General features: G+C 37.6%; 2 protein-coding genes across 2 annotated transcripts in view; both read left to right on the plus strand.

The window, feature by feature from the left end:
* LOC111516184 (5-hydroxytryptamine receptor) overlaps positions 1-26091 on the plus strand; it is a 616569-nt gene that overhangs the window by 82142 nt on the left and 508336 nt on the right. The window lies entirely within an intron of this gene.
* On the plus strand, positions 11649-12254 carry LOC141480373 (large ribosomal subunit protein P2-like). Its single transcript, XM_074170305.1, is given in 2 exon segments — positions 11649-11766; positions 11769-12254. Coding segments are annotated over 2 exon segments (213 nt in total). The 3' UTR covers positions 11864-12254.

A 26091-nucleotide genomic window follows, 5' to 3' on the forward strand; every position in this document is an offset into this window, starting at 1 on the left:
AGTTATACGTTGTCTGTTTAAGGCTAAAGGACTTGTCTGCTGTCAGTGCAGATTATAATGTTTTGTTTTTGCCGGAAGTTCCTTTCCTGGTTATTTCTTTTGTGGCGATTGAGATACCAGCTAGTTCTGTTTGGACCACGCTGGCATTTTTTTCCATTTATCACTTGATACTTAGGCTTAGTGATCTGGAGTTCACTTCATATCCTGATCCTTTTTTGGTATTAAATCGTCTGTATATATGCATATTGCATTTGTAGCATCTGATCATGTGTTTTGTTTTATTTGTATTTTGTAGGGTTTATCAAACACACACCTGGGTTCTATTGCATCAGTGGTTGCCTGCAGCAGAGGTTGCGTAGTAAGCGCTTCTCGCCATAGGCTTAGCCTGAATTGACATATTTTGATAGGGGAACCCAAGCGGGGATTTCGGAATTTACTAAAGCGCGGCAGATCAATATACAGGGGATACCTTGTATCCGATTAAGTACCTCCACCAAATATGAGCCCCATATATAGGGCCGCCTGTGAGAGATGAAGGATCAGATTATTAAAAAAATTGATCATCAGAAATTTTCGAGCGCGTCAGATTAAGGTAGGGTGAGTTAATTACTTGCTTAAAAGTGTATATTCCAATAATCTGGTAATTTGAGAGTGACGTAAAGGAAGAGGAGGGCAGAAAAGTTGTAAAAAAATAACGTCATTTCGACATTCTCGAGCGTAGCAATTTTTTTTTTATTTGGAAGGTGGAAGGAAATAATTCAAGGATAATGAAAAATATATAATCTAACGATTTCCGCAAGCCGAAATAAGAAAAATTCGTCGATAAAGCTGCGTGCAGCTGTGTGATACCCTCTCCGAGTTTCCCTCTCCGAGTTTCTACTTCCTCTTTTCCCTATTCGCTTTCTCTCTATCTATTACTCTCTCACTCCGTCCCCACTCTGAATTATGTTGCCATGACCTATGAAGGTGATGATTAATTAATTGATGGATGTAGCCGTTACTACGTGGTAGGAAATCATGATGAAGAAAAGAGAAATTGAACTTTCTATGTTTTTCATCACTTTTATTTGTAACTAACGTTACTGCAGTTTCGTCCTATAAGGACACTTTCAAACTTATACAACATATACGGACATTTTCAAACTTGTACAATATGTAAGTTTGAAAATGTCCTTATAGGACGAAACTGTAGTAACGGTAGTCACCAATAAAAGTGGCAAAAAACATAGAAAGTTTCATTTTTCTTCTCTTCATCAATTAAGCAATTTATTATGAAAAACTAAATTTTTCCGAGCATTTAAAAAAAAATCTTTTAAATACTAGTATTCCACTTAAAAACTTACACTTATTCATTTGCATGCTATTTCCTGGGCTTTTCAATTAATTAAGTTTAATGGATGAAAAATAAATAAAAAAATATTGTTTTTGTCAGATTAAGCGAATCCCTCTAGATAATCGTCAGATTATGAGACCGCACGTCTAAAACATGAAGATGAACCACTTGAGTATTTCAAAATAGCTAATTTTTTTGCACATTATAATAATGGCCGCAAGTTTGCGTCAGATCGAAATCGGCAGATTATTGAATGAGAGCTTTTTTTTGTTGCACTCAACACCCCCTTAAGAAATCTGATGCGCTCGATTACATTTTTTTCTTTTCACTTTTAACCCCTACGTACAACCACCCACATAATGCAAACGATCAGATTAACATACCAATATTATTGAAAATACGTAGGACATTGATGCTATCAATATCTGACGCGCTGGAGTATATTCATGCTACAGTATTTTTTTACATATTTAAAAATCTATAGCCGCTTCACCCACCGATGAAAAGGTATATATTATATAGCATTTTTTTCTTCTTATCATCTAAGCTTTGCAACCTAATAGGTCTCTATGACGCTCGAGTAAATCTCCATTTTGCATCATGGGCTCCCCTGCTATTTCTACTTAGATGTCTACACCAGTCGTAACATGCCATTAACGCAACCTCCTTAAAGTATAGGTCCAGAGGGGCCAGACTCGTAACTGATTCCATTGCCGTGTTTGGTGTTGTTCTCATGGCTCCTGTGATATTTAAACAAGACAGTAGCTGTATTTAACATACTTTTTGAATGGCCGTTGCTTGTAGAACTTTTGGTCCCCATGCAATGGTTCTGTACGTTAACATATGTCTTATTTTTGCGGTGTAGATCCAGAGGACCACACGGGGTGAAATACCCCATGTGCAACCCCCCATGCGCGTCCCACTATCCTCCGACATTGCTCATAAGCCACATATGCTCTTTTTGGTCTACTCGTAGGTAAGAGTTCCATGTTGTGTTCCTGTCGAGGATAGTGCCAAGGTATTTCACCTCTTCAGAAAAGTTGCGTTCCCTTTTGAAGATTTCGGGAGGTTTTAAGCCCGATAAACTTCTTTTCCTGGTCTTCTTGGGATTGATCGACAGTGAGTGTTCCTTACACCATGTTTCTATTAATTTTAGCCTATCCTGCGCTCTATCGCACAGTGTGTTCACAAATTTGCCGGTCTGCAAGATGACTATTTCATCTGCGTATGCAATTGTGTGGAATCCATTATATAGTTGAGGTGATTAATCAGGGTATCCATATAAATATACTGTTACTCAAATGGAACAGTAAGATAGATGGATATTTATTCATTCGCCATTTCAAAATATACACAACGATATGCACAAATATCGAGGTTCAGATGATTCGAGTATGACATTCCTGAATACCTTCTATAACTCTGAAGCAAAATGGTGTACTTCGAATTTTCGAGGAAAAACACATGTCTTATCATCTTATCAATATAATTTCGAACAACATTGAATTGAATTGACATGTGAGTCTTTCAACTAACAGACGATTTGTTAAAAGTACAGTTTTTTCATACCTCCAAGGATGTTTCGATATCCTCGGGTTACAATATTCTTTCCGAATTTGAGCGACTTGAGAGAATTGATCAGTTTATAGATAAGACTACTCGCCATTAGCTATAGTATTTTGAATCTAGAAGATGCTTCAAACTCAAAAGCAACACATTGAGATTGAAATATTCGAGTATTTTCGAAAAAACCATGTGAAAATAACAAAAAGTGATATGAAAAAGAAAGCATCAACGAATTCAAATTTTTATCAGTGGAAGGAATGAAATATTGTAACATGATCATTATGTAATGTAACGAATCAAATTGAATAATACGAATTTCGCAACCAAAATGAGATTTTGACTGAACGATACCATAATTTCTCACGAAGTTGAAATGAGTGTTAGTAACTTTTCAGCAATTGTGCAGGCAATCAGTAACGGAGAAATAAATTTGCCCAAACATGGGAGTTATTACATTTCCTTCAAGCGTTTCGAACTGAATGGGTGTGCGTGTGAAAGCTTAATGAAAAGAGCATTTTCTTGTAAAAGGGGTTTGAATTTTGAACTCTATCACCCTATTGCAAACGTTGAAAGAAATCCCAAATATGAGATACTGTTTTCCTATTATTTCCACACAAATGGTGGAGGGCAAGTAATTTTAGAATCGAACTGTAACTGAATTTCAAAATTGGGAACCGGCTGCTTGAGACAAATTCAAAATTGAAACAAAATTTCAGTTTCAATAAACCGTTTTAGGAAGCACACGTTAAAAGGTGAGACCTCGTTAGTCGTTAGTTCGCACATGTTTTCCAACTTCTGAGAGTTGTCGTTCGTATGGGGGCGACAGTTGATTAACGAAAAAACAAATTTTGAAACAGATTTTTTCAAAACAGATTTAAAACAGAATTAACACTTCCTGAAATCGCAATAAATGAGTCAAAAATCGAAAAGCTAAATACCATACAATAATGAGTAGATGAGATGAGTCGTTCCAACAATTTTGATGGAAAAATGACACAAAGTAGTGATGGATAGTGTTCTCTACGAAGAGAAGAGGTTCTTCGGAAGGGATAATACACGAAGATCGTATGGGACTCTACTGTATCAATTGAAAGGAAGTTGTACTAGACTTAAAAAAAGCACTAAATCTATTTCTCGGGGTATGTCGAACTAACAGTGGCAATCGAAGTCACAGAGCAAGATCAACTGATCAGTTTCGACGTGGAAAGCCTTTACACCAACGTTTCTGTTGAAGAAGCACTTGAAATCATACAGAGGAATGGCTTCCTCTGTATGATTTCAAAAAAACGAATTTTTTACACAAGATGAGGGACTGCCAATGGGATCGCCACTTCCTCCAGTTATAGTCAACACATACCAGTGTCACCGATAAAGTCCGCATCAAATGGGAAACTTTTTTATTTATCGTTTTATGTGAAATTTGATTTTGGCAGTAGATTTTGCTTAAGAAATGATGTCAAATGGCGTATACAAAATAGGTCACGGGATTTCCTTAACCTGTCAAAATTGACATTTAAAAAAAGAAACATCAAAAAATGACATTATTCTTCAAAATATCCAAAAATATCAAAGGATAAAAACATTTTCTTTTGTAATTTTATACCCACACACCAAGTTTCAAACCCATAATGAGTATTTTATATTTTCACTATTTTTCCGCACTCCTGCTTTTTCTACTTATCAAAATTCAAGCACACCTGTACTAAATCATTTATTTTAACTAAACTCGTCACCGAATTTCTTTTTTTGTAATATAATAATATTTTAAGAGCCTCTTTGATGTTAGAAACAAATTTTGAAAAATAAAAGTTGTCAAACTTGATGCAAAGTTCATCTAGTTTCAACGGGGCTTTCAAAACTATACAGTACTTGAGTTTTTTAATGAGCAAATGGCCTCACAATATGAATTAGAACAAAACGGAACATTAGGAAACATCATTTCGTGATTTTTGAAGCCCATTCAATAAAAGAAAAAAACTCATAGTATTTACATTTACCTACTCCGCTAACAACACTAATTTAAAAAAACTGGGTAGGCTGTGAAAAAATATGAAACTACATAATGTGTTTTAGAAAACGTCACTGTCACTGAATAAATTAATGCCCGTTAGTTCAATGTAATGTATGAAAATTAAAATAATATGTTATCTTTACAAGAAAAAATTGAAATTGTGCTAATTTGTGGTGAAAACACATTGCATCGACAAGTGGCTGATATTTTTAACGCAAGACATCCTGGTAGACATGTACAGCAATCCACTGTAAGTCGGATTTTAAAAAATTTAAACTGACTGGTTCAGTTGAAAATACTTTTAAAAAACGTCATAATCCATCACGCAATAATGATGAGGTTCAGTTGGCTGACTGCCTGGATGTTATCGAACAGGGAAAATCAAGTATTACCAATATTGTAGATAGAACTGGCGTTAAAAGAGAAAGCGTAAGAGCAATTTCACATAAAAATAAATTCAAACCCTACAAACCCAAATTTATAAATACCTTAAAGGAAAGAGATTTCGATGTTCGACTAGATTTCCCTTTCTGGTACCAAGGAGAAGTAGAATTAAACAGAAAATTTCCTTACAAAATCCTATGGACCGACGAAGCTACCTTCACATCGAACGGCGTAGTCAGTTCCCAGAATTGTAGGTGGTGGGCTCAGGAAAATCCTCATGTCGGGACCAATATTCATTTAAAACAAATGTGTAGTGCGGTGTTTTAAATAATCAAGTAATGGGACCATTCTTTTTTAGACACAATTTAACTTCTCAGGATTATTTGCAATTTCTAAATACTGAGATCAGTGATATAGTGGACAATATGCCGGTTGAAATAAGACACAGTCTGTGGTATCAATGTGACGGGGCTCCTATTCATAGTTCAAGACAAGTCAAAGAGAAACTATTAGAAATGTTTAGGGGCAAAGTTATTGGGCGAAATATGGAGCAAATATGGCCGCCTAGGTCGCCAGATTTAACCCCACTAGATTTTTTCGCATTGCCGAGCACAAGAAACACACAAAGCGAGGAGACACCAGCAAATCAGGAATACCAATGGAGATGTGTTAAAGTACTAGAATGACCGATTAATAGTCACCTCTCGAAGGAATTAGTCCAGTTATGACCCGAAGACGATCGTGGATACTAACAATCGAAACGTCATGAAGTAACTTGGTTTGGAATCCCTCAATTTTTCCGGGTTTTCATTTTTTGTTCGCTTGTTCTATTTTTTTTTACTTGTATTTTATTTCACTATAATTTCATTTTAAGGTTTTTTTCTGAATGTAATCGTTATTTTCAGCTATTCTTTTTGAGTTTTGATTTTTATTGGGATTTTTTCAGGGAATTCAAATCATTTTATATAATATTAGACAATGGAATTCCGAACCAATGAAATTAATTTCTACTTTTATGATAGCTTCATATCAAAATATTCGTATTATTGGAAACACAGTTTGCAAAATGAACCAATGAAGGTGAAAAATTTGATTTTATGTCCCAACTGATTTCCTCTTCAGCATTTTACTCCAGCATGATTACTATTATCTTCCATTCAATGTGGCAAGTTTTTTTCTCTAACGAGTTAACTACAACGTCAGGCTGTTACCGAACAATACGCTTTCGCCAAATTCTACCTAATATTGTTGCGAAATTATCAATTACGAATCTGCTAATTGTATCCCTCGCAGTTTATTAGCTGAGATACGATGTCAGTTAGATGGGAGTAACGTCCATTATACTATATTTACTGCAGCTGATGGCACATGATTTAATAATCACGACAAAAGACCTGGTGGGCTTTATGTGCTTTAGTGATTACATAGAATTAAACCACTGAGTAGTAGAAAACACAATGTGAACCACCGAACTGTGATACGGGGTCTCTCAGTCAAAAAAAAAAATTCAAACTCATCTTCAACTCAAGTTATTTTTCTTTCGGAAGTAAATAATAATAATAATAATAATAATAATAATAGCTTTATTGTCTCCGAGAATCATGTACCCTGAACCAAGAATGACAGCCTTCTGCATCTGTGCGGCTAAGATTTCTGCCTTAGTGTGGCAAGCCGGTATGATCTTAAGATTCGAGAGTAGAGAGGACATCATTCCACCAAGGACTTCAATAATCAGAACAATCATCTTGACAGAGTGATTTGGATAGAGTTTGCGGAGTTCGAAGAGAAAATCTCGATATTTTATCCGTTTTTTCTCCTCTTTTCTGTCGATATTCATCTCGCCAGGAGCTGAAAATTCCACGACAAATATCGTTTTGCTCTGGCGGTCGTGAAGGACTACATCAGGCTTATTAGCTTGAATGAGCCTGAGTGTGAGAAACGAATAGTTCCAATAAATTCGGCACTTCTCGTTTCACACATCGGATTCAATATCCCCCGGAGCGTAGGGCAACACCGGTGTCTCGCCAATACCTTAAGATTGTCTCTTAGGGCCGACTTATGTCGATGGATGTAGGCCGAGACCGCACATGCTTGACATGCTGACAGCAAGTGCATTAGGATCTCGGGCGTCTCGCGGCAGGCCCTGCACCTTGTGTCAGGAATCTCTATACCCATCACGCGACTGCGGTAGACTAAAGTGTTGAAGACACCATCCTGGCAAGCCATGATGAACCAAGGTCTCCAATGTTATTGAAGAAGACCCCATGCATTGGCTTATCCTTGTGTTTTGTAGAAGTAAGGTGATCTCTGCGGCTTTTATCTGAGTTTTTTGCTGAAGACGTTCCAACTCGGTGACAGAGTTGTGGTCACCTCGTTCATGTCGAAAACTATACCGAGTTCATCAGCTGCTCGGGCATCTGCCCTAAAGAGAAATTCTCCTATTCCTGCTCGACTTTACAGGCTGTATCTACCACCATTATGTCATGTAGACACTCCAAACTCTAAAGTCCACGGCCTTCCTGTTGTCGGGGGAAGTACAACCGTGGAACGGACGATTTGGGATGCAAACTCCTATAGAGATGCATCATTTTTCGGGTCTTTACGTCGAGTTGATACAGCTCCTCCCGAGTCCACTTCACTACTCCAAACGAGTAGAGTGGCGTTGTTCCACCCCGAGGTAAGTATACGTCTCTCCCGCATCTAGATGGTGTAAGATACTTCCATCTACGAGCTGCACATCCTCTCCGTATTTCCCGTATCGTCCTCTTTTGAGATGGACCATTGCACATTTGTCTATCCCGAATTTCATACCGATAGCATGCGTGTACTCTTCAACCACCCTCAAGGACTGATGGAAATCCTTCTCTCCAGAGGCATACAGTTTAAGATCATCCATATAAAACAAATGGGAGACCTTGTGCCTACGGTTTCCGGGGGTGCCACAGTTATCCCCTCGAGTGTTTCTGAGCGCAACGGATGATGGAAATAGTGAGATGCAGAAGAGAAGGGGACTGAGGGAATCACCCTGAAATACACCCCTTCTGAAAGTGACCCACCCTGTTTGGACTCTTGCTTGACCAGATGTTATGGTAAAGCGAGTTCGCCAAAGTGGTATCAGTTGTTCCATAGAGAGGTTACGCTTATATTGTATCGAGTCCTGTGTTACACATCTATCGATGAGCAGGTTCTCTTTACATCCAGCGACTCCTCCCTTCAACCCCCTTTGCTCATATATCTTTTCGAACACTAGGTCAGCTGCGGTGAGTATTATTGTATGTAAGATGTTTGTAAACAACTAACACGAATTCAAGCATGTTATCGGTCTGTAATTTTTAGGAATCGACAAATCTTCGCTTTTGGGGATGAGAACGGTCCGCCCCTCGACAAACCAATCCAGAATCGGCTGCTCGCGGTCCAGCCATGAGTTGAAAACTCTGGCAAGATTGCGGTGGGTACTTGGTAGTTTTTTCCACCAATAAGTGTTCAGCCCATCTGGGCCTGAAGCAGCAAAGTTCTTGGAACCAACAAGGGCTCTTCGAACGTCATCCGGGGTTATCGGGTTGCGCAGTTCATTGAGCTTAGGCTGTCGAAGCCCTCTATTGAAAGCTTCAAACTGCGCTAGGGCTGGAGTGTCTAAGTTGAGTGACTGCGGGTGTTCATAGATATCCTTCCAGAAGGATTCCACCTGATCAGCAGTCGGTGGATTATCCACAACACGTGGAGGCTCTTGGAATAAGCGAGAAGGTTTCTCGCGGAACCCAAGGTTTTCTGCGAGGTTCAAAGAGGAAGATTAATCCTTCTCTTTGAAGATGAAGAGGAAGATTAATCTTCCTCTTTGAAGATGATCACTTGGTGATCGAAACACGTGTCGGGTTTCGATGTGAGGTGTTAAAAATAATGATTTGGTGTTGGGAAAAAAAACTCCAGTAATATTCACATAACATATATTGGGGAATTGAGCATAATGTTAAGTCTTGCTCTGAGATGTCGAAAAATGAATTGAGATCGTGAAACTGGTCGTGGTAGATTGAACAGTCAACAGTCAACAAGACAGTCAACTCTCTCATTCACCAACTTGATTAAAAATATGAACGACGCACATTTTCTGCGATGCTTAAAACTAAAAAGTTCCAAACGTTCATATATAACATCATTACTGATATCCCTCTCAGGGTAAGAACCATCTTTTCCAGAAATTAGAAATTTACAAAACTTCCTTTGAACTCATTCAATGACTATGTTATGTATCAGTAGGAATGGATTCCAGACAATACTTGCATATTCTATCTTCGAACGTACAACAGCTTCATGGCTTTAATATTATGAAAGTTTCTGTAATTTCTAACAATGAAACCATTAGCTCTGAGACATTCTGAAGGTTTTTGTGAAATATGTCTACCAAATGGTAATTTATGATCGAATATCACCCCTAGGTCTTTGATCTCATTACATCTCAGCAGATCTGAATCCTGTATTACATACGGGAATGTATAAACCTTTTTTTTCGACTATAACTCACTACTTTACATTTCTTCACATTGAGTTTCAATTTATTATTGCTACACCAAGCAAAAAGAAATTCTAATTGTGATTGAAGATTCACACAATGACCTACTTCCTTAATTATAGAAAATAGTTTCAAGTCATCCGTGAAGCATAGTCGCTCACAAGCTGAACTTTCATATAAGTCATTAATAAACAATAAAAACCTAGGTTGAAGGACACGAGTTGTTTTCTACATGTCAGATAAGATTGCATCAGCTGACAAACAGTAATTTAAAAACCGAAACTGATTAGTTTATACCATGATCAATTTTATCAAATGCTTTAGAGAAATTCGTGTATATAACATCAACTTGGCTATACTATAAACAAATTCTTGGTACACCAATGGGAGCTACTATTTCTCCTATTATAGCTCAATACGTAATGGATGGTCTTTCTGAAAACATACTTCCTAAAGTGAGTTTTGAAATTCCTTTTTTAAAGAAATACGTTGACGATGTTATTTTTGCAATACCTCGTGATAAATCTCATTAAATTCTTGATGTTGTCAATAGATATTATAAAAAATTGCAATTCACTATCGAAATAGAAAATAATCAGACCCTTCCTTTTCTCAATACAAGAGTTATTCGTAAAACTGATTATTCTTCATCACTGATTTGTATGTCAAATCTACTAATTCAGGAAGATATATCAATTACTATTATTTTTATTAAAAAAACAGTTAAAATCAATTCGATACCAATACTCTGTAAGAAAAAATGAAAACTTTGTACACCCTCACCTCAAGCAAAAAAATCTCAGACTTCTTAGAGACATATTGATAGAAAATTACTATCCCAGAAAATAATTTTCAATGCTGGCAGTAACACAAATTTCGATGTAATCAACAGAAATGTATGTAATAATAGTTCACCTATCAATTTTTCTTATAAATCTATACCTAATCTTGGAAATGTATCTTCAAATATAAAACTTTTTCATAATGAACAGAATATCAAAAAATGATAAAACTGTGAAGAATTTGAATACCAAATTGAAAGATGAAACGAATACTACAAAAAAGTCATGTGTGATTTTTAACATTCCTTGTAACAATTGTAACTTCGATTATATTGGAACAACATCTAGAATTCTTAAAGATAGAATAACTTCACATAAAAGTGATATGAAACTTAATGAGAAATCATGTGCATTAGCGCAACATTCTATTGAAACAGGACATAAAGCAAATTACTCTTATATCGAAGTTTTACAGCGATTCAAATCCAATGTGAATCGCTACTTTTGCACAGGCACTCCCTCAGAGGGCTTTGAAAATTTTCCTGTGATTAAAAAAAAACTAACAATCAAAACATCGTGAAGTGACTTGATTTAAAATCATTTCAAAATTTTTCTATTTTTGCCTATTTTTATATTTTTTTTACCTATTTGTTTACTCTGCGATTATTTTCATTTCGTTTCTTGATCATTTCATTAATTTTATTGTATTTTCATTTCACGTTTCACTGCTTGATATTCAATGATCTTGCAATTTCCCCCACATTTTTATTTATATCGTTTCGTTATTCTGCTAGAATTGGGTCATCATCTGGATGCTGTCGATGATTTAAATTATATTTTTATGGCCGTGGATGAAAATTCGAACTCGCTGCACCATATTGCCTGCTAATTGGGGTGTATCTAAATTGGTCACTCAACAAGTGACCTTCTCGATGTTACCGGTGTTATAATGTCAACTTTCTATAAATTGGCTGATATTTGTATGTGTTGTGTAACACATTTTCACCTTCTTCTTTCTCTGAATTGACTTGTGTGGCATACGTTTCGTGTATTGAAGACTCGAAAATGCGTTACGTGGTTGCTTATCTTTTGACAGTTTTAGGTGGAAAACATTTCTCATCTGCTGCTGATCTAAGAAAGATCCTAGGATCTGTGGAAATTGAAGCCGAAGAAGAACGACTGCAGTACCAGCAGCTGCTGAAGAAATGGAAGAATCCAAAAAAGAAGAGAAAAGAGAGGAATCAGAAGATGACGACATGGGTTTTGGTTTATTCAACTGAAAATGCACATTTGTATCGTAAAGATTCCAATTTTTTTCCACCTCAACACTTACAAAATGATACACATATTTTTGACTTCATTGCCAGCGTTCCAAAACGAACAAGATCCAGAAAACTTCCCTGGTTTGATCACTTGGACCTCTTTTCGATGTGAATTATTTTTTCAGAAACTCTGGACCTACGGCACTCTTACGGAATATATTATAAAGAGATTCTATAAGTTGCAGCTTTCCATTTACAGAGATACTAAGTAAACCTGAAAGTGACATTTAATTATTTTAAAAATAAAATAAATACAACAATAAAAATTAATTGGCGCTCCGAGGCGACTTCATTGATTCCAGTGGCGCATTTGCTTTTTCAGCTGCAGGAAAACCCGGAAAAACCTGCAGCACCACATCATCTGACATTATTTGACAGTGTCAAATCAGCACTTCAATTTTTAAAGTTACTCACATTTTGAAATGATATTAAGTGACAGATTTTTCACATTATGTTGAGTCAATCTTATTTCTCGCGTCGAGAGTTTTTGATAAACGAAAGACAAACACCAGGATTTTCATGCATCTCTGTTCTGACCGACCAATACTTCAATAAGCTCTTCCGATATTTTCAGTTTTCAGTTCCGACTGACCTCCCGCCAACAAAACTTATTTTTTTAGTCGATTAAAATTTTCTTTATCCTAAAAAATTTTTCGGAAATTATAGTTATGAAGGAAATTTTCAAATATTTTACAGAACTTCTTGAGTTTATTGAAAAAAATCGATTTAATTGCCTTACCATTTTTGAAATTTTCAGATTTTTTGAAAATAATGGTAAAGCATTTAAATTTTATCAATATTTTTTTGTATAACTCTTTGATGTATTTCAGGTCAAACGCTTTGTTTTTACGTCGATATTAAGTTTTTAGTTTAATTTTTTTGAAAATACAATCTTTTTTATTAATAAAACAACGATGAAAATAAAATAAAAACAACAATGAAAATTAATTGGCGCTCCGGGGCGACTTCATTGATTCCAGTGGCACATTTGCTTTTTCAGCTGCAGGAAAACCCGGAAAAACCTGCAGCACCACATCATCTGAAGATCTTGATCTAACAATGTCCTCTCTCTTATAAAACAAAATGTAGGGTGTCTCCAGAGGCTCCAATAAATTCAATGCATCGCCCGAACACTTCGTGACACGACTATCGTCAAACTTAAACCAGTCCGTTTCGTCTTTACCAAGGCGTAATAATGACTAAATTCAATGCCAGAACCACAGTGAACAATGACTGCATGAATATTATAATAGTGGTCTGCTAGATTGAAATGTTAATCTATTTCGAACCTTCCAAAGAGTTTCTTGCTTCCGTTAGAGGTTGAGTCTTGTTTGAAAATCATCAGTGTTATTATTAGATTGCCTGGTGCCTCAGCTATACTTGTTTCCTTATAACAGTGAGTTAGTTTGGCGCATGTTTGACAATACAGTCGATCATCACCTGTTAAAAATTCCATTTTCAGATGATTTAACAATAAGCTTTGCACGGACTGGTAATTAGTCGTATTAGGAAAAGCTAGATGAAGTTCCAGAAATTCACATAAGTTTTCAGTACTTCTTGAACATTTACCACAAAGTAAACAAGTGAGGATTTTTCCAGCAAAAGATATACAAAAACGTGTACGGAATCACTGAATCCAGAGCGGTCAGGAGTATTGATTTTGCTATTGTTTTGCTCACGAAGAGTATTCAACAAGAACCCCAAGAATTCGGAACAATCTCTTGTTGTCCTGTAGAGTATCTAGTGAACTTCATTCGTTTTATTGTATTTTCATTCCATGAAGTAAAATGGTTTGAAATCATTTTTGATTTATTTTTGGAATTCTTAGCTTTTTCTTTATTCCTCTATATTTCTCTTTACCCTGTGCACATTTTCATTTCAGGTTTCATTGCCCAACATAATTGATATTTTAGCGATTCACACCGATTTTATTTGTTCTTTCTTAGATTTCATATCAGTAGAATTATATTAGACAATGGAAGTCTGAATGGGATATTGTCAACCACTCTTGAAAAGTGTTAACCATGCATTTCACTAGTTTGGACTTCCATTGTCTAATATGATATAAATTGATTTGAAATCCCCGAATGTATCTGTAAAAAATCAAAAAGATTAGTTGAAAAATAACAATTATATTAAGCAAAAAACTGAAAAATACAATGAAATGAAAATACAAGCAACAACCAATAAAATGAAAAAAACGAACTATCAAGGCGAGATGAAAATTAAAAAATAATTTACAAGAAATGAAAATTTATTATTAATTTTTTGATATTTTTGAAATTTTATTAGTTGTTGCTTGTATTTTTATTTTATCGTGCTTTCAGTTTTTTGCTTATTATAATTGTTATTTTTCAGCTATTATTTTGAATTTTTTACAGATTCTTCCAGATATTTCAAATCAATTTATATCATATCAGACAATGGAAGTCCGAACTGATGAAATGCACCAAGAAACATTGTCAAATACCTTCAAACAAAAGTTTTAACCTTATTTCATATTGTAACAACAATTTTCACGAAATATTTCAGGTACATAATATCTACTGAAATTAATTTTCCTAATATAAACTTCTCAAAAATCATTTTCTTTCAACTATTCTACATCATCACTATGTCAAAGTGATATTGTAGACTTTCCTCTACTTGCAATAACTGACAAGGCACCGTAAACTTGATAAACTTCATTAGTATTCATATGTCATGAATATATTCCTTTGTAGTATTAGCAAGAATGTGAGATTCAATTCTACCGTGCCAAATATGCAAATAGACAGGTTTGGAGTTTATATAGACCCAGCAATCAAGTCGTTAAGTTCATCTCTTTACCCTTTTCGATCCCAAGACAAATTGGGAATTAGATTGCAGTAAAATAGTTACAACTTTGCAGTGTCGGGGCAATTAAAACAGGATCAGTTGATTGAATTTGGACGAAAATAAAGTTCAACGCTTCATGAATGATTCAAACGTGGAAAAGATTTGATTTGGATTCGGCATGCAATCAATATTGGGATACGTTGTACAAAGGGTAATTGATAGAAATCCGTTCCAGAATGTGATTGTTTTATTTCATTTCGTTTATTTGCGTTGTAGAGACACACCCGGATCAAACAGGAATCTGGACCATAGTCCAATACTGATCGCTTGGCGTATAGCACTGTAACTTCCACTTGAGTGTGTCGAAGTGCTCGTGGCTAGCCTTCATATATCGTAATCGAATGCGCTAGAAAATTTCACAGAAATTTCGTCGGAATCGGTAGCATCATACTCTCTGCTTATAGAGCGACAGGGAACATCGTACATTCGCGCGCTCTTAGCTACGTCACAATTGGGTTATGGCTACCAGTGGCAGCCGGCATTATTTTCTTTAGGCCATTATTTAAAACGATAGAATATAATGAAATAAAATATAATATAATATAATACAATAGAATGGAATGGAATGGAATGGGATGGGATGGGATGGTATGGTATGGGATGGGATGGGATGGGATGGGATGGGATGGGATGGGATGGGATGGGATGGGATGGGATGGGATGGGATGGGATGGGATGGGATGGGATGGGATGGGATGGGATGGGATGGGATGGGATGGGATGGGATGGGATGGGATGGGATGGGATGGATGGGATGGGATGGGATGGGATGGGATGGGATGGGATGGGATGGGATGGGATGGGATGGGATGGGATGGGATGGGATGGGATGGGATGGGATGGGATGGGATGGGATGGGATGGGATGGGATGGGATGGGATGGGATGGGATGGGATGGGATGGGATGGGATGGGATGGGATGGGATGGGATGGGATGGGATGGGATGGGATGGGATGGGATGGGATGGGATGGGATGGGATGGGATGGGATGGGATGGGATGGGATGGGATGGGATGGGATGGGATGGGATGGGATGGGATGGGATGGGATGGGATGGGATGGGATGGGATGGGATGGGATGGGATGGGATGGGATGGGATGGGATGGGATGGGATGGGATGGGATGGGATGGGATGGGATGGGATGGGATGGGATGGGATGGGATGGGATGGGATGGGATGGGATGGGATGGGATGGGATGGGATGGGATGGGATGGGATGGGATGGGATGGGATGGGATGGGATGGGATGGGATGGGATGGGATGGGATGGGATGGGATGGGATGGGATGGGATGGGATGGGATGGGATGGGATGGGATGGGATGGGATGGGATGGGATGGGATGGGATGGGATGGGATGGGATGGGATGGGATGGGATGGGATGGGATGGGATGGGATGGGATGGGATGGGATGGGATGGGATGGGATGGGATGGGATGGGATGGGATGGGATGGGATGGGATGGGATGGGATGGGATGGGATGGGATGGGATGGGATGGGATGGGATGGGATGGGATGGGATGGGATGGGATGGGATGGGATGGGATGGGATGGGATGGGATGGGATGGGATGGGATGGGATGGGATGGGATGGGATGGGATGGGATGGGATGGGATGGGATGGGATGGGATGGGATGGGATGGGATGGGATGGGATGGGATGGGATGGGATGGGATGGGATGGGATGGGATGGGATGGGATGGGATGGGATGGGATGGGATGGGATGGGATGGGATGGGATGGGATGGGATGGGATGGGATGGGATGGGATGGGATGGGATGGGATGGGATGGGATGGGATGGGATGGGATGGGATGGGATGGGATGGGATGGGATGGGATGGGATGGGATGGGATGGGATGGGATGGGATGGGATGGGATGCGATGCGATGCGATGCGATGCGATGCGATGCGATGCGATGCGATGCGATGGGATGGGATGGGATGGGATGGGAATTTTTAGGAATACTGAATTATTTCAAAAGGCTAATTCCAGACCTTAGTATTAAAGAAATACCATTTATTGATTTACTTAAAAAGAATGTAAAATGGAAATGGAATGAAGAACATGAACATGCTTTTATACAACTTAAACAAATATTTTGTAACAATCTTAAAATATATCACCCAGATTATAATTTACCTTTTGTATTAAAAACAGATGCTAGTATATTAAGATTTGCAGGAGTCCTAATCCAAATTCAAGGGGGAACAGAAGTTCCAATATCTTTTGTATCACGAGTTACTAAGAAGTACGAACGCAATTACAGTATAATATTTTGCATAACAAAATTACGTTTTTATTTATTAGGATCGAAATTTTATATTGAAACAGATCACGAGGCACTTATGTCCATTGTCAATTGCAGATTTGCCAACACTAGACTCCATAGATGGGCTTTGTTACTTCAAGAATACAAATTTGAAATCAGACACATACCTGGAAAACAAAACATAATTACAGACACAATTACAAGAATGGACACAGAAAAGACTAGAAATAACAAACAGATTAAAATAGGGGTTAACATATTTAAAAACATGACAGGACTTTACTCATTACAAACAGTGACTACAGACCAACTAGAACAAACTGACAAAGAAAAAAGGGGTACAACAATAAGACAAGGAATTTATATTAAAATGATTAATGGGGAAGAAGTTTACGTTATAACGAATGGACTTACGAGAAAAATAATACAAGACATACATGACAGATATCTACACATAGGAATAAGAAAGACATGGTTGATTTTTAGGGAAAACTATATAACAAAAAATGACTTACAAGTGACGAAAGAAATAATGAATAAATGTACTGTATGCCAAGTGACAAAATCCAAAAATGTAGTAAACAGAAATGAACCAAAGAGCATAATTTCTAACAGGCCACTGCAAATAATATCGATAGATTTTCTTAGTAATTTAATAACAACAAAAAACAAGAACAAACATATTTTTATAATTAATGACCAATTTAGAAAGTTTACAAAATTATACCCAACAAAGAGAACTGACTTCAAAACAGTTAAAAATTTATTAACAAAATTCACAGTAGAAATAGGTAAACCTGAACAGGTTATCTTAGATAATGCAACGTATTTTAATAACGACAAGATGAGGAAATTTACAGACAATTTGGGTATACAATTGAATTTTACTAGTATTCGACATCCAGCATCTAATCCAACAGAAAGATACATAAGAGAGGTGATAAAATATTTAAGAATTATGTCACAGGACAACCATAGAACTTGGGATGAAAAGTTAAACGATATAGAAAGATACTAAAATGAAGTACCTAGTACAGTGACAGAAGAAATGAATTTTGTAAAATTGAAAATGTGAACTGTCATAAGACAATCAAAATTGTTAATATTAGATATTAGATTAAGTATGTTTATCCAAATGGTGAATAAACTAAGGTTAGTTTGTATAAAGTGCCAAAAAGTTACAAATTATAACAAGTTGACATGATCTAGAATTTTCGAAAATTGGTTGCCAAATACAGTGCATTTTTGTTATGTCCTCCCCTTTTATTTTTTGAACAGGTCAATTCAAAATATTGAAATTCGAGATAAATTGATACATGAATACTTTATTTCGAAGTGAAATTGACAGGTGAAATTCTCAAGATGGCGACTGGACGCAATCTGGGAAGGAAATTAAATGGAAAGGGGGGTTTTGTGATGCATCATTTTGAAGCATCACTGACAAATACTTCACAACCCTAGAATATGAAGTCAATATCTTCACGTGTTAGGAATCACACGTTAAAAGGTAAGACCTCGTTAGTCCTTAGCTCGCACAAGTTTCTCAACTTCTGAGAGTTATCGTTCGTATGGGGGCGACAGCTGATTAACGGAAAAACAGATTTTAAACAGATTTTTTTCAAACTACAAAATGTCGGAACAATAATTTCCTGAAGACCAACACATTAATATCGATATTTCTAAAAATATTCTCTTTATCTGCTATATGGCAATTCCAACAAGTTGTATCCAAATCAACAACTACCTGTAGTGTACATAACAAAAAGCCCACAGGTCATCAGCAACCGCAAATAATTGATGAGATGATAATAAATCTTGAACAGTCCACTTATTTCGTCGCGAATGTTTGTGATATGTCTCCTTCTACTGTGTGAATACCTTTGGAGAGGAATAGGTATCATCCATAAAAAATTGAAATTAACTGAAGAGGACCCTGATCAAAGAATAGAATTCTGCGAAATCATAACGGAAACCGTTGCAAGGCATCCCACCTATCTCCACATTTTTTTAAATGTTAATGTTCACAGACAAAATTGCCGCTATTGGAGTGACACCAACCCTCACGTTTTCCGGGAAACACATACTCAATATCCAGAAAAAAGTAATGTTAAGGCAGGAATATTGGAAAACCATAATGTAGGTCCTCTATTTATTGATCTAAATTCAACAGTGGAACTGTATTTGAATATGCTGAAAACTACTGTTGACCCTCTCATCACTGAAATCGTCGAAGCGAATCCTAATGAATCCGATATGGATATTGTATTCCAACGAGATGGAGCACCACCACATTACTACAGACTTGTAAGAAACTATTTGGATACTACAGTTCCCAGTAGTTGGATTGGCCGTCGAGGTCCTGCAGAATAGCCAGCCCACTCGCCAGATTTGACACTTTTGAACTTTTTTCAAGGGACTATTTGAAGCAAAAGGTGTACGAAACTGAACCTGCTTCAATATTGGATATACGGCATAGAATAATAAATATTTAATAATAATAATAATAATAATAATATGTCTTTATTAGAACAGCATGAAAAACAATTTTTTTTTTACACATAACTGCTGGCCTAAAAGGCGAAGTTCAGTAGCCCACTACATATAACCTAGTGAGGTCCTGCTCTACCACTGTGTTAGAAAATGTCGGCGTGAAATATCGGATAGGCTGTTCATATGTCAAGAAGTTCAAGGTAACCATTTCGAGTATCTCCTGAACTAACCTCAAGCATATTACCTCATATGTCAATGTAATCAGGCAATTTGTACCTAGTAGTTGAAGATATTGACATTATATCCTAGGGTTGTGAAATATTCGTCAGGAGCGCTTCGAAAAGATGTGTCTCAAGACCCTCCTTTCCATTTAATTTTTTTCCTCAGATGGCGCCTAGTCGCCATTTCGAAAACTTCATCTGTCGGTTTCAATCAAAATTTAAATTATTTCAGTTGACTCGTTCAAAAAATTAAAGAGGGGAAACATTAAAGAAATGCACTGTATACAAATAATAATCAAATATCCAATGCTTGTATAATAGAACAATGTACACGATAACAAATACAATCAAACATTGAATAACTAATGTTAAAAATGAGAACAATCGTTACTCGAAGTCTCAAGAATTATCTATGCTATATAACATATATTCATCTGTGGAATAAAAACACTGATTCAAAAAAAAAGACTTCAGTTTTTGCTTGAGAAGTGAGTTGTTTTATGTGACATGATAATCCATTATAAAATTTCAAAATTAATGAATTTTTCTGTCAGGTGCTTAGTCTGAATCTCTCAGTTCTCATCAGATATCCTGATATTGTTGCATATTCATGTTGATGCGATCGTAAAATGTAGTTGGATTCATTATTATGATTTTGAATCGATGAATGAAGCGGCATAATTTTAAGACGATTAAAAAGTGGGCGACAGTGATCTCTAGAGTTGGCAATAGATATCAGACGTATGGTATTTTTGCAATACAATTTTTTTTGGAATGACGAGAATCCCGCCACAACACTATGCTGTATACCATGTGACTATGAAATATGTAAATGAACATTATTTATTTCATTTCATTTATTTTCAGTGGAATACAAAACGGGACAAACCCAAAAAGAGTATTCACAAATGAAGTGAAAATAACAATAAATGATTTGATTGTTATAAATGATATGAAATATTGTGTTATGAACAGTTATTGTTATTGAATTATTGTTATTATTATAATTGAATTTTTGTTTTCTAGATAGCATTCAAAAGATATTTCATGCATGATATCTCCCACCTAACTTAACTCATTTTGCAGGCAAAGGTTAGAAACTCAATTATTTGAATTCCTAGGAAATTCATGAACATAATAATTGCGAATGTAAACAGATAGGCGTACCCACATTGTCACAGCTGAACAAAATTCAAGTAGAGTGGTTATTTAGGTATATAAGGGTATAAATTGCCAATCATTTTGGTTTATTCGTATTCGTTTGTAAATATCCTTACGGGACGAAATTGCAGTAACGGTAGTTACAAATACAAAGTACATAAAAACATGGAAAGTTTTATTCCTCCTTTTTTGATCTGAAAACACTTGATATTTTTGAATCAGTATAACATAAATAGTAAACATGTATCTTCAATGGAAGAGTTGGTATTAACCAATCTTACATGACATACCATGTATAAACGTTTCTATCGACAAAAAAGCGAAATTATATCTTCAATCATGTCCTATTTACTATCAACGTATTCATCCTACTCAGCTGAAATACACTCAATATTGATACCACAGCAATATACTTACTGGTACAGAAATAAATTATATATAAACTCAAATTACATGCAGATGAGAACATCAGTTGGAGAATTCTGTCATAAGCTTGTGAATTCCATCTGTTAAAAATACATATGACTTGTTGATTTCAAATCTCAACACTGAAGTAACAAGGAAAAACATTCACTGTTACTCATCTCTGATTCATCCGTTGATTGACATTGAATTAGACATTTCTAGAGTGAAATTTCTATTTATATGTACGCTTGACTCTCTGTTCGGAATGTTGTTGGGAATAGAGAGAGACGGCGTTTGTGGTATGATGTCAACTGTCACCGTTCAGATAATTCGTTGAATTTATATATTTTTTGACGTGCAGGTTATGGTTGAATACTGCTCACACTGTCTGAAAGTTTATTGTTTACTGAACTCATCGACACCCATTCTAAAATGAACCATCTTTTCGAGTGGCACCTTATTCTTCCACTCATTATATTAACTCAGCTAAAATACCAAAGAATCCCAAAACAAATGGCATTGGTGCCAGTGGAATTGAAGTCATTCTTCCTCATCCTCTTCCAAATAACGACGAACATAATTCAACTCCACCTACGCGGCCTTCTGCTCGAACTGATACCTCTAGTGAAAACACAGTTCCTACAGGGTGTTTCAATTTCGATCCTCACCATTGGGATCTCGGAAACTATGAGAGATACGAATACGGTTAAATCAGAGCAGAGTTGCGCATTTGCCGTTGAAAAAGTTCTGAAATTCCGAGTATATCCGGAGATATCCGGATATTCGGAAAATGGTTTTCACATTTGTTGGCTATATTTTTGAAGGATTCCAAAAAAAAAATAGCACTTCCATATTGCCACTTTTTCCCTGCTACATAATGGTGTTTTCAGATTTGCCATCCGACGTTTCGTCTTCCGGCCACGATCAGAACATGCGGTCGTCGTCATGCTCCCAAAACAGGGGCAGAACCGGCTTTTCCCGCAGAATTATCGCCCGATCAGTCTGCTCTCGTCGGCGGCTAAGCTGGCTGAAAGAGTCGTACTTCAAAGGCTCAACGAAGAAGTTGAGGACCGAAATGTTCTGCCTGACGAGCAATTCGGCTTCAGGAGAGAACACTCCACTGAGTTGCAGGCTCTGAGACTGGTCGAAAATACCATCTCGGAGCTAAACAGGAACAAAAAAGTTCACTTAGTCTTATTAGACATTTCGAAGGCCTTCGACCGTGTTTGGCATGAAGGCCTTCTACACAAATTAATCGCGTTCGATCTGCCTCGGGGCCTGATCCGGTGGATTGGGTCTTTCCTGAAAAACAAAACATTTCAGGTTAGAGTAGAGGGCTCTCTGTCTGACAACAGAGAGATCCTTGCTGGAGTGCCACAGGGGGCCGTGCTCTCTCCCACGCTTTACTCCCTTTACACCAGCGACCTTCCGAAGTCCGAGCATGTGAAGGTATCTCTTTACGCCGACGACACGGCTCTCCTCTCATCTTCCATGGGTCGGGAGCTCGGGATCGTCTATATGCAACGTGCATTGGGCGACCTCGAGCGCTGGTACCTCGAGTGGAAGATCCGAGTGAAACCGGAAAAAACTCAGGCAATAACCATGGGAAGAACGATAGCTTCTCCGGCTATGAAAGTAAGAATCTCTGGAAGGGAGATTAACTGGCAAGCGCGGGTCAAGTATCTAGGTCTTCTTATAGACCGTAGGCTCACCTGGAACCCGCACCTGTTGAGCGTGAAGGCAAAGATCCAGGGTCGGGTGGCAAGCCTGTACCCTTTGATTGATAGAAAATCCAAGCTGAGCCTAAAAAATGAAATCACGATCTGTAACACGATGTTCAAGTCTGTCATCATGTACGCTTCAGGCGTTTGGGGACAAGCGGCTCCGACTAACATCTCCATCTTGGATACCTTACAAAATAAAATTCTACGGATGATTGTGAATGCTCCGTGGTTCGTGCGGAATGAAGCCATCCGCAGAGATTTGAAGCTGCCTTCCAATCAGCAGTCTATCCAGTCGAGGAATCGGCGAGTTTTAGATTATGCTGAAACTCACGACAATCCGTTAGTCAGGGAAGCTATAGATTACGCTGTAGACGACCCCTCCCGATATAGAAGGCCCCGACACTCTGTCGAATGAGGCTCCTATGTCCTCCGTTAACAGATGAATAATATCTTCATCCATCTCACCCCAGCCAGGTAGTGGTACACCGCGAAGAGCGGTATGGATGTCTGAGAACTTTCATGCCACCATCAAACATCAGTCATGACCCGTTTGCCCTTCTGGCAAACAACAGTTCAAAGGGGAAGGGAGCCAGGCTTCAACCTGACTAAAATCAAGGTGGATTTCGGCGGCCACGATCAACCTGATTTTTTTTATAGGCGCTACATTGGATTCTTTCTGTTGTGAATAGAACCGGATTTAACTTTTTCAATGATGTATCATAATTCATCATTCTTCTCCGAAAAATTGGATATATTGAAAAAAATAATTCTTATCATAATAGGCTTTTCATTCAGTAGTTTTTCAAACAAATAAATTCATACTGTAAATGTGGCCACATAGATGGACATATTTACCTACTTCGTCGCAAATATGACCAATTTCTGTTCATTTTCAAATTACTATTCATCGTTCAATTTCATTTTATTTTTCTCCTCTGTTATATACAGGATGTAACATAAGTACGTTAATATATCCAAGTGACAAGCAACGAAGCATTTCCGCAATGCTTCGTTGCGGAAATAAACTTTTGTTAAAAAAACTCTTGCACGAAATAAGTTATTCGCACGAAAATTGATACCCCGGTTTTTTTACGAGGAAACCCCTTATTTCGTATTAATATTCAGAGGGCACGTACGCTACCATCATATCCCAACCTTTTTGACAGTGAACTTCTGGTACTTTCCATGGAAGAACCTAATTTCCACACCTTTCTCAAGTAGTAAAGGTACTAAGGGCGCTAAGTAAAGTTGCTGAGAACATTACAAAAACAAGTATGTGGTGCATCTCGTCAAAATGAATATTTTTTTCATAAAATGTTTCTCTATAACAAAACTTGTGACATTTTATTAAAAACAGTTGTTTATTCCGACTACATCCCCCCAAATACTCAGTTTCTGTACCGTTCCTAACGAGTTAACCTATCGCCCTTATATCTATGAACATTTCGAAGGATTTGTGGTAAAATTTGGGGTTAAGGTCCCAAAAAAATCTATAATCTATTGGATCGATCTGATAATTCACAGACCAATGATCACTTATGGAGCAATTGCCTGGTGGCCGAAGGCTTTACAGAAAACGGCCCAGGCGAAGCTCACTGGCTTACAGAAACAGACTTGTCTGGCCATCAGTACCACACCATGCGTACCAGCACCATCAGTACCAGCGGCCATGGAAATCCTTCTAGATCTACCTCTTCTCCACATTTTTCTGGACAGAATAGCTAGATGGACTGCTTATAGACTTGTTCACATCGCCAATTGAACAAATCAATCTAATGCAGAGTGCAACAGACTGTTGATTGACAGTGAAAGTCAGAGCATTCTGAATCGACCTCTGACTTTATGCCGCCAACTGTCAACTACAAACTGCCTTATATATTATTGTTCCCGAGTAGAGAGAATTGGATTCTCCGGGAGAAGGAATTATCAAGAGCAGATAGTTGTTTGTTCATAGATGAATAAAAAAAACCTTCCGGTTCTGGTGCAGGTGTTTCCAGTGGCAGACCCAGGACAGAGATATCAACCTGCGTAGGAACCTATGCGACTGTATTTCAAGTGGAAATTCACGCAATTGAATTGTGTGCAGAGAGATTGGAAGGATACAAACTCTTACACAAGTCAATAAAGATATTTTTGAACAATCAAGCGGCGTTAGAAACTCTTGGCTCCTATCGAGCAACGTCTCAATTGGTAGCAAATTGCCAAAAACGATTCTCCTCGACAGGAAGACTCAAGGGTTTTTGGTGTACTGGATTCCTGGCCATACTGGCCTAAATGGCAATGAAGCTGCTGACTCTTTTGCAAAAGAGGGTGCTAAGCAGCTTCATTGGACCAGAACTGGTCATTGGCATCGCTTTAGGCTACGCCAAACAGAGATTGAACACCTGGATGAAAGAAGATGGACTTCTGACAGGATCTTCCAGGATTGGCTCACTTCGAAGCGTTTATTCATCCTTCGAAGCCTAATACTGAAACAGTTGTTGGACTGTTTGACTGTTTGTGAAATGATGGTACAGTACAGCACATACTTGTGCCTGCCCCGCTGGGGACCAAATCAGATTCTAAGAGTTCGACAGAGTCGTTCTCGTTACCATCTGACCTGGAAAACCACTCACCATACAAACTAATCGGCTTCGTTATGGAGCTGGGTTCATTTGGTCGAGTGTGGATAGGAGTAGATGAACAACACCGATTCTGGCTCACCGGGAGTGGGGGGAAACGTCATCGAAATCGACGCAGGATGGAACGAGTATTCCAAAACCGACAACGCTACATTGCCCCATAAACAATGATTTATTGTACAACTGGCAACGCCGAACCTGCCATGCTGGCATGTATTGACATTTGACAGATGCACTCTTATGAGTCTAGTGTTTACAGTGCCCTTCTTCAACCAATAGATAGTTCAGCTAGTGACTCATAGATGACTCTGTGTGTTCTATAACTTTCGTTGTTTCCATATACTTTTGTATCGATGAATCGAGCGCCTATTTTTGTGCGGGTACTGATAACAGGACATGAAATAATTCT

This window comes from Leptinotarsa decemlineata, unplaced genomic scaffold, assembly GCF_025532065.1.
Source record: "Leptinotarsa decemlineata unplaced genomic scaffold, Ldec_3_MD MMD2_P_RNA_scaffold_7, whole genome shotgun sequence".
NCBI classification, from domain to species: domain Eukaryota; kingdom Metazoa; phylum Arthropoda; class Insecta; order Coleoptera; family Chrysomelidae; genus Leptinotarsa; species Leptinotarsa decemlineata.